General features: G+C 53.9%; 1 protein-coding gene across 7 annotated transcripts; it reads right to left on the minus strand.

Moving 5' to 3' along the window:
- Positions 1–773: 773 nt before the first annotated feature.
- KCNK18 (potassium two pore domain channel subfamily K member 18) lies at positions 774–8,850 on the minus strand. 7 transcript variants are annotated; one of them, XR_012754166.1, is made up of 4 exons: positions 8,599–8,850; positions 7,173–7,283; positions 3,537–4,845; positions 774–3,463 (listed from the first exon to the last, which is right to left on the minus strand). XR_012754166.1 is itself a non-coding variant. In XM_075348139.1 (3 exons), the coding sequence occupies exons 1-3, from the start codon at positions 8,798–8,800 to the stop codon at positions 4,040–4,042; spliced, it is 1,119 nt and encodes a 372-aa protein (XP_075204254.1). In that variant the 5' UTR covers positions 8,801–8,850; the 3' UTR covers positions 774–4,039. The 7 variants fall into 7 exon arrangements, 2 of the variants coding, with proteins under 2 accessions (XP_075204254.1, XP_075204255.1); XR_012754167.1 differs by having other exon boundaries at positions 774–3,030; positions 3,103–4,845; XR_012754169.1 differs by having other exon boundaries at positions 774–1,086; positions 1,447–4,845.
- Between the last annotated feature and the right edge of the window lie 803 nt (positions 8,851–9,653).

Raw genomic sequence — 9,653 nt, forward strand, 5'->3', positions numbered from 1 at the left:
GCATGTCCGGACTTCTACTATAATACACTGCCTGTGCGCGTGCGTTCATGCTCCTCTGCCCCCGCCCTCCGTCCTCGGCGTCCTGAGGGCCTCTGCGCAGGCGCGGGCGTCATGGCCGTTGCCGTGCCGCCCGCGCGTGCGCGTTGTGCCCGGACGGCTGGATCCGGTGGATGGGGTGATGAGGACATTGCACGCATGCGCCGCTCCAGCAGTGTCTGAATGCACGTACAGCTGATCGCTATTATGGCATTAGATGGAGGGTTTACAGCAGTGCACACCGCATCCTGAGATCACTATTCTGTCTCCCCCTGATGAAGCTGCTGGTTACCTCACTCTGGTGAAACGTACGTAGGGGCTTTCTCTTGGGCCCAGGATCTATGGTTTGCTGATATACTCTGATGGTTGCCTGTGTCTTTTGAGACTTCTATTATTACTGAATTGTGCACCTTTATTTGGAGGCGCCGGTTATACTGTGAGCACTTTAGCTCTGGCATGCACATACAGTCCTTGTTTACATCCCTTTTATACACAGGCACTTTATATATGTTATTTATCTAACTTGTGTCCGTCCTATTAACTTTTTACCTGGGCTTTGTGCAATTTATTGTATTTATTGTCCCTGTATTGGCCGGACACATTTATACCCCTGATTGGCTTACAACCATTTTTCCTGATCCCCCTTTTTTCACCTTCTTTCTTCACTTCTCCTTAACCCCTTGGGGGTTTTTTAATTGCCATTGTTATCAATAAAATCATTTTTGCAAGCAATATACTCGTGTTTCTCCGGTTTTTATTGACTTTAAGTATGCTTTGTGCCCCTTTAATTAAAGGGGCACACTATATGTAATCCTTATGGCAATTGTTATTTACCTTACATAGAGCTGTCTGTGGGTGTAGGGCCGGAGCTCCTCGTTATGGGCTTCATGCACAATGTCCTGACACCTTACATAGAGCTGTCTGTGGATGTAGGATCAGAGCTCCTCGTTATGGGCTTCATGCACAATGCCCTGACACCTTACATAGAGCTGTCTGTGGGTGTAGGGTCAGAGCTCCTCGTTATGGGCTTCATGCACAATGTCCTGACACCTTACATAGAGCTGTCTGTGGGTGTAGAGCCGGAGCTCCTCGTTATGGGCTTCATGCACAATGTCCTGACACCTTACATAGAGCTGTCTGTGGGTGTAGGATCGGAGTTCCTCGTTATGGGCTTCATGCACAATGCCCTGACACCTGACATAGAGCTGTCTGTGGGTGTAGGATCGGAGTTCCTCGTTATGGGCTTCATGCACAATGCCCTGACACCTGACATAGAGCTGTCTGTGGGTGTAGATCCGGAGCTCCTCGTTATGGGCTTCATGCACAATGCCCTGACACCTTACATAGAGCTGTCTGTGGGTGTAGGATCGAAGTTCCTCGTTATGGGCTTCATGCACAATGTAAAGACACCTTACATAGAGCTGTCTGTGGGTGTAGGGTCAGAGCTCCTCGTTATGGGCTTCATGCACAATGCCCTGACACCTTACATAGAGCTGTCTGTGGGTGTAGGATCGAAGTTCCTCGTTATGGGCTTCATGCACAATGTAAAGACACCTTACATAGAGCTGTCTGTGGGTGTAGAGCCGGAGCTCCTCGTTATGGGCTTCATGCACAATGCCCTGACACCTTACATAGAGCTGTCTGTGGGTGTAGGGCCGGAGCTCCTCGTTATGGGCATCATGCACAATGCCCTGACACCTTACATAGAGCTGTCTGTGGGTGTAGAGCCGGAGCTCCTCGTTATGGGCTTCATGCACAATGTCCTGACACCTTACATAGAGCTGTCTGTGGGTGTAGGATCGGAGTTCCTCGTTATGGGCTTCATGCACAATGCCCTGACACCTGACATAGAGCTGTCTGTGGGTGTAGGATCGGAGTTCCTCGTTATGGGCTTCATGCACAATGCCCTGACACCTGACATAGAGCTGTCTGTGGGTGTAGATCCGGAGCTCCTCGTTATGGGCTTCATGCACAATGCCCTGACACCTTACATAGAGCTGTCTGTGGGTGTAGGATCGAAGTTCCTCGTTATGGGCTTCATGCACAATGTCCTGACACCTTACATAGAGCTGTCTGTGGGTGTAGAGCCGGAGCTCCTCGTTATGGGCTTCATGCACAATGTCCTGACACCTTACATAGAGCTGTCTGTGGGTGTAGGATCGGAGTTCCTCGTTATGGGCTTCATGCACAATGCCCTGACACCTGACATAGAGCTGTCTGTGGGTGTAGATCCGGAGCTCCTCGTTATGGGCTTCATGCACAATGCCCTGACACCTTACATAGAGCTGTCTGTGGGTGTAGGATCGGAGTTCCTCGTTATGGGCTTCATGCACAATGCCCTGACACCTGACATAGAGCTGTCTGTGGGTGTAGATCCGGAGCTCCTCGTTATGGGCTTCATGCACAATGCCCTGACACCTTACATAGAGCTGTCTGTGGGTGTAGGATCGAAGTTCCTCGTTATGGGCTTCATGCACAATGTAAAGACACCTTACATAGAGCTGTCTGTGGGTGTAGGGTCAGAGCTCCTCGTTATGGGCTTCATGCACAATGCCCTGACACCTTACATAGAGCTGTCTGTGGGTGTAGGATCGAAGTTCCTCGTTATGGGCTTCATGCACAATGTAAAGACACCTTACATAGAGCTGTCTGTGGGTGTAGAGCCGGAGCTCCTCGTTATGGGCTTCATGCACAATGCCCTGACACCTTACATAGAGCTGTCTGTGGGTGTAGGGCCGGAGCTCCTCGTTATGGGCATCATGCACAATGCCCTGACACCTTACATAGAGCTGTCTGTGGGTGTAGGATCAGAGCTCCTTGTTATGGGCTTCATGCACAATGTCCTGACACCTTACATAGAGCTGTCTGTGGGTGTAGGGTCAGAGCTCCTCGTTATGGGCTTCATGCACAATGTCCTGACACCTTACATAGAGCTGTCTGTGGGTGTAGGGTCAGAGCTCCTCGTTATGGGCTTCATGCACAATGTCCTGACACCTTACATAGAGCTGTCTGTGGGTGTAGGATCGGAGTTCCTCGTTATGGGCTTCATGCACAATGTAAAGACACCTTACATAGAGCTGTCTGTGGGTGTAGGGTCAGAGCTCCTCGTTATGGGCTTCATGCACAATGCCCTGACACCTTACATAGAGCTGTCTGTGGGTGTAGGGCCGGATCTCCTCGTTATGGGCTTCATGCACAATGCCCTGACACCTGACATAGAGCTGTCTGTGGGTGTAGGGCCGGATCTCCTCGTTATGGGCTTCATGCACAATGCCCTGACACCTTTACATAGAGCTGTCTGTGGGTGTAGGGCCGGATCTCCTCGTTATGGGCTTCATGCACAATGCCCTGACACCTGACATAGAGCTGTCTGTGGGTGTAGGGCCGGATCTCCTCGTTATGGGCTTCATGCACAATGCCCTGACACCTTTACATAGAGCTGTCTGTGGGTGTAGGGTCGGAGCTCCTCGTTATGGGCTTCATGCACAATGTCCTGACACCTTACATAGAGCTGTCTGTGGGTGTAGGGTCAGAGCTCCTCGTTATGGGCTTCATGCACAATGTCCTGACACCTTACATAGAGCTGTCTGTGGGTGTAGGGTCAGAGCTCCTCGTTATGGGCTTCATGCACAATGTCCTGACACCTTACATAGAGCTGTCTGTGGGTGTAGGGTCAGAGCTCCTCGTTATGGGCTTCATGCACAATGCCCTGACACCTTTCATAGAGCTGTCTGTGGGTGTAGGGCCGGAGCTCCTCGTTATGGGCTTCATGCACAATGTCCTGACACCTGACATAGAGCTGTCTGTGGGTGTAGGGCCGGATCTCCTCGTTATGGGCTTCATGCACAATGCCCTGACACCTTACATAGAGCTGTCTGTGGGTGTAGGGTCAGAGCTCCTTGTTATGGGCTTCATGCACAATGTCCTGACACCTTACATAGCGCTTTCTGGCAGCGGTTGGTTATGGCTCTGGCGGGATTGGCGCAGAACGTTCCTCTGCCGGTTAGGGTTTATCTCCGGGGGTCCCGTTCACCTCTCCCGGGGTCACGCACGTCACACACCTCTTATATAGACACACCATGCGGTTCTGCATCAGTTTGAAGGCCATGCAGATGATGGCCATGCCCAGCACCGTGTACACCGACAGCAGCAGGAAAAACTTTGGGTGAGCGGGAAAAACGTCGCCAAAGCCAATGGTGGTCAGCGTTATGAAGCAGAAGTAGAAGGCCTCCAGGGTGGTCCATTTCTCCCACTGCGGCAGGATCAGGGCCCCCAGCATGATGAAGGCCATCACCACCAGGAGGATGACCACGATGGGGACATCCAGCTGCTCCAGCTCCGCGCCAAGATTGTCAAAGTTTAGTAGAGCGGAGTGGGCGCTCGGCTGCACCTTCAGCTCGGGGCAGGAGTAGCACCTCATGAAGGGGCCTTTTCTGGGCAAGATCATTTCAGGGTCCTTCAATATCAGCAGCTCAAATATTCGGATGTTTCGGAGCTGCTGGAAGCTGTCCTTCACCGGCGCCTGGCTCCTCAGGATGTCCGTCAGGTTCAGAGGCTCCTTGATGGACACTCGGCTGTCCGCACTGGAGCTCGAAGTGGACCTCTCCGGGAGGAGCTGCAGGCGGCTGGATCCACGCGGGAAACATCGGTGCCAGGCGTCCAGAACGACATTGTATGTCCGGGACATGCAGACCGCCAGGATATCGCCAAGATCCGCCAGCAACAGAAGCATCAGAGGAATGCCCACCGCCGCATACACCATGGTGGCAACCCGCCCCAGCTCCGTGACGGGCGCCATCCGGCCATAACCTGAAACACACAAACGCGGAGAATCAGAAATCCCACATGTCTGCTGGGACAATGTACCCTGGTGTCTAGAGGGATCACAGATCATAAGAGAAATCCGGTGTCTAGAGGGATCACAGATCATAAGAGAAATCCAGTGTCTAGAGGGATCACAGATCATAAGAGAAATCCGGTGTCTAGAGGGATCACAGATCATACACCCGGCATCTAGAGAGAAATCCGGTGTCTAGAGGGATCACAGATCATAAGAGAAATCCGGTGTCTAGAGGGATCACAGATCATAAGAGAAATCCGGTGTCTAGAGGGATCACAGATCATAAGAGAAATCCAGTGTCTAGAGGGATCACAGATCATAAGAGAGATCCGGTGTCTAGAGGGATCACAGATCATAAGAGATCCGGTGTCTAGAGGGATCACAGATCATAAGAGAAATCCGGTGTCTAGAGGGATCACAGATCATAAGAGAAATCCGGTGTCTAGAGGGATCACAGATCATAAGAGAAATCCGGTGTCTAGAGGGATCACAGATCATAAGAGAGATCCGGTGTCTAGAGGGATCACAGATCATAAGAGAGATCCGGTGTCTAGAGGGATCACAGATCATAAGAGAAATCCGGTGTCTAGAGGGATCACAGATCATAAGAGAAATCCGGTGTCTAGAGGGATCACAGATCATAAGAGAAATCCGGTGTCTAGAGGGATCACAGATCATAAGAGAGATCCGGTGTCTAGAGGGATCACAGATCATAAGAGAAATCCGGTGTCTAGAGGGATCACAGATCATAAGAGAGATCCGGTGTCTAGAGGGATCACAGATCATAAGAGAGATCCGGTGTCTAGAGGGATCACAGATCATAAGAGAGATCCGGTGTCTAGAGGGATCACAGATCATACACCCAGCATCTAGAGAGAAATCCAGTGTCTAGAGGGATCACAGATCATAAGAGAAATCCGGTGTCTAGAGGGATCACAGATCATAAGAGAAATCCGGTGTCTAGAGGGATCACAGATGATACACCCGGCATCTAGAGAGAAATCCAGTGTCTAGAGGGATCACAGATCATATACCCGGCATACAGAGAGAATCCTGTCTGGGCCTCTCCAGCCTCCCTCTGAGCTCCTGTCTGGCCCTCTCCAGCCTCCCTCTGAGCTCCTGTCTGGGCCTCTCCAGCCTCCCTCTGAGCTCCTGTCTGGGCCTCTCCAGCCTCCCTCTGAGCTCCTGTCTGGGCCTCTCCAGCCTCCCTCCGAGCTCCTGTCTGGGCCTCTCCAGCCTCCCTCCGAGCTCCTGTCTGGGCCTCTCCAGCCTCCCTCCGAGCTCCTGTCTCGGCCTCTCCAGCCTCCCTCCGAGCTCCTGTCTGGGCCTCCCCAGCCTCCCTCTGAGCTCCTGTCTGGGCCTCTCCAGCCTCCCTCTGAGCTCCTGTCTGGGCCTCTCCAGCCTCCCTCTGAGCTCCTGTCTGGGCCTCTCCAGCCTCCCTCTGAGCTCCTGTCTGGGCCTCTCCAGCCTCCCTCCGAGCTCCTGTCTGGGCCTCTCCAGCCTCCCTCCGAGCTCCTGTCTGGGCCTCTCCAGCCTCCCTCCGAGCTCCTGTCTGGGCCTCTCCAGCCTCCCTCCGAGCTCCTGTCTGGGCCTCTCCAGCCTCCCTCCGAGCTCCTGTCTGGGCCTCTCCAGCCTCCCTCCGAGCTCCTGTCTGGGCCTCTCCAGCCTCCCTCCGAGCTCCTGTCTGGGCCTCTCCAGCCTCCCTCTGAGCTCCTGTCTGGGCCTCTCCAGCCTCCCTCTGAGCTCCTGTCTGGGCCTCTCCAGCCTCCCTCTCAGCTCCTGTCTGGGCCTCTCCAGCCTCCCTCCGAGCTCCTGTCTGGGCCTCTCCAGCCTCCCTCTGAGCTCCTGTCTGGCCCTCTCCAGCCTCCCTCTCAGCTCCTGTCTGGCCCTCTCCAGCCTCCCTCTGAGCTCCTGTCTGGGCCTCTCCAGCCTCCCTCTGAGCTCCTGTCTGGGCCTCTCCAGCCTCCCTCTGATGACAATGCTTCTGCCTCTGTCTGGCCTCCTGTTTTCTGTCTGATGCTTCCTTTGCTGTAACTATCGGTTTTCTGAGTTTTCTAATCCTGTGTGACCCAAAACTCCAGCAGCGAGAACTGGTGTCCAGCCACATACAGCTGCAATGTGATGTTCCTCCACTGCCCGGGAATGTGGAGGATCTGCCCTCCGAACTCTGCCCATGTGTCTACCCCTCTGCTGCAGACCCCTCTGCAAAATACTAACTGCACACCTCCAGTGGCCAATGATCAACACATCTGGGAATTCCTGGCTCCTCCCCCGAGGATCCTCCCGTCCCACTCACCGATTGTACTGAACACCGTGAAGGAGAAAAACAAGGAGCTGAAGAAATCCCAATCACCTTCCGCATTGTTATACTTCACGATCAGACCCTCGGAGACTATCCGGAACTGATCTACAAGGAAAGAGCAGAAACCGTGACCAGCCACCCCAGTAATGGCTGATAACAGAGAGCAAAAGACTGTACTCATATGTCCTACAGTCTCCTCCCCCAGTAATGGCTGATAACAGGGGGTAATAGACTGTACTCACCTGCCCTACAATCTCCTCCTTCAGTACTGGCTGATAACAGGGAGTAATAGTTTGTACTCACCTGTCCCACAGTCTCCTCCCCCAGTAATGGCTGATAACAGGGGGTAATAGATTGTAGTCACCTGTCCCACAGTCTCCTCCCCCAGTAATGGCTGATAACAGGGGGTAATAGACTGTACTCACCTGTCCTACAGTCTCCTCCCCCAGTAATGGCTGATAACAGGGAGTAATAGATTGTAGTCACCTGTCCCCCAGTCTCCTCCCCCAGTAATGGCTGATAACAGGGAGTAATAGATTGTACTCATCTGTCCTGCAGCCTCCTCCCTCCAGCAGTGGCTGACACCAGGCAGCGGTAGCTTGCAGTCTCCCCCAGCAGTGGCTGACAACAGGCAGCAGTAGATTGCAGTGTCCCCCAGCAGTGGCTGACACCAGGCAGCAGTAGCTTGCAGCCTCCTCCCCCCAGCAGTGGCTGACACCAGGCAGCAGTAGCTTGCAGTAGCTGACAGCAGGCAGCAGTAGCTTGCAGTCTCCCCCAGCAGTAGTGTGCAGTGGCTGACAGCAGGCAGCAGTAGTGTGCAGTGGCAGGCAGCAGGCAGCAGTAGCGTGCAGTGGCTGACAGCAGGCAGCAGTAGCGTGCAGTGGCTGACAGCAGGCAGCAGTAGCGTGCAGTGGCTGACAGCAGGCAGCAGTAGCGTGCAGTGGCTGATAGCAGGCAGCAGTAGCTTGCAGTCTCCCCCAGCAGTAGTGTGCAGTGGCTGACAGCAGGCAGCAGTAGTGTGCAGTGGCAGGCAGCAGGCAGCAGTAGCGTGCAGTGGCTGACAGCAGGCAGCAGTAGCGTGCAGTGGCTGACAGCAGGCAGCAGTAGCGTGCAGTGGCTGACAGCAGGCAGCAGTAGCGTGCAGTGGCTGATAGCAGGCAGCAGTAGCGTGCAGTGGCTGATAGCAGGCAGCAGTAGCAGGCAGCAGTAGCTTATAGCAGGCAGCAGTAGCGTGCAGTGGCTGACAGCAGGCAGCAGTAGCGTGCAGTGGCTGATAGCAGGCAGCAGTAGCGTGCAGTGGCTGATAGCAGGCAGCAGTAGCGTGCAGTGGCTGATAGCAGGCAGCAGTAGCAGGCAGCAGTAGCTTATAGCAGGCAGCAGTAGTGTGCAGTGGCTGACAGCAGGCAGCAGCAGCGCTCACCGCGGCTCATGTTGGCGCTGCTGGCCGTCCACAGCTCCTCTAGCACCCCCTGCTGGCGGGTGCTGGTGTTGTGCGCGGACGCCTCCAGGTGCAGGAACATGGCGGCCCCCAGGACGCTGTACAGGACCAGGGACAGGACCAGGCAGAGGTGCGGGAGCAGGAGCCGCAGGAGCCGCCCGAAACCGCCCTGCTCCCGGGACATGCTGCAGCCGAGGACAGCACAGCAATGACCGGAGCCGGGACCCCCTCCCCCGGAGCCGCGCCCCAGCCCCACTCTGCGGGTCCCAGCGGAGGAAGCGCCCGGAGCAGCACTCAACTTAATGCAGCCAGGAACAGTTATCGATCTGCGGGAGTAAGTGCAAAAGATACTACTGTAATGCTGTGTGATACTGTCTGCTGAGCTGTGTATCTAATCCTCTCCTGTGTGATACTGTCTGCTGAGCTGTGTATCTAATCCCCTCCTGTGTGATACTGTCTGCTAAGCTGTGTATCTAATCCTCTCCTGTGTGATACTGTCTGCTGAGCCGTGTATCTAATCCTCTCCTGTGTGATACTGTCTGCTGAGCTGTGTATCTAATCCTCTCCTGTGTGATACTGTCTGCTGAGCTGTGTATCTAATCCTGTCCTGTGTGATACTGTCTGCTGAGCTGTGTATCTAATCCTGTCCTGTGTGATACTGTCTGCTGAGCTGTGTATCTAATCCTGTCCTGTGTGATACTGTCTGCTGAGCTGTGTATCTAATCCTCTCCTGTGTGATACTGTCTGCAGAGCTGTGTATCTAATCCTGTCCTGTGTGATACTGTCTGCTGAGCTGTGTATCTAATCCTGTCCTGTGTGATACTGTCTGCTGAGCTGTGTATCTAATCCTCTCCTGTGTGATACTGTCTGCTGAGCTGTGTATCTAATCCTGTTCTGTGTGATACTGTCTGCAGAGCTGTGTATCTAATCCTGTCCTGTGTGATACTGTCTGCTGAGCTGTGTATCTAATCCTGTCCTGTGTGATACTGTCTGCTGAGCTGTGTATCTAATCCTCTCCTGTGTGATACTGTCTGCTG

The sequence above is a fragment of the Anomaloglossus baeobatrachus genome, chromosome 5 (assembly GCF_048569485.1).
Source record: "Anomaloglossus baeobatrachus isolate aAnoBae1 chromosome 5, aAnoBae1.hap1, whole genome shotgun sequence".
Lineage (NCBI taxonomy): Eukaryota > Metazoa > Chordata > Amphibia > Anura > Aromobatidae > Anomaloglossus > Anomaloglossus baeobatrachus.

What these genes read in the sequence shown, in the direction of transcription:
- KCNK18 (XM_075348139.1), bottom strand. Translation starts at nt 8,800, where the DNA reads ATGTCCCGGGAGCAGGGCGGTTTCGGGCGGCTCCTGCGGCTCCTGCTC. An exon ending in CAGCGCCAACATGAGCCGCG is followed by an intron (nt 7,284 to 8,598) that starts GTGAGCGCTGCT and finishes CTTTCCTTGTAG; the next exon opens with ATCAGTTCCGGATAGTCTCC. An exon ending in CACGGTGTTCAGTACAATCG is followed by an intron (nt 4,846 to 7,172) that starts GTGAGTGGGACG and finishes TGTGTGTTTCAG; the next exon opens with GTTATGGCCGGATGGCGCCC.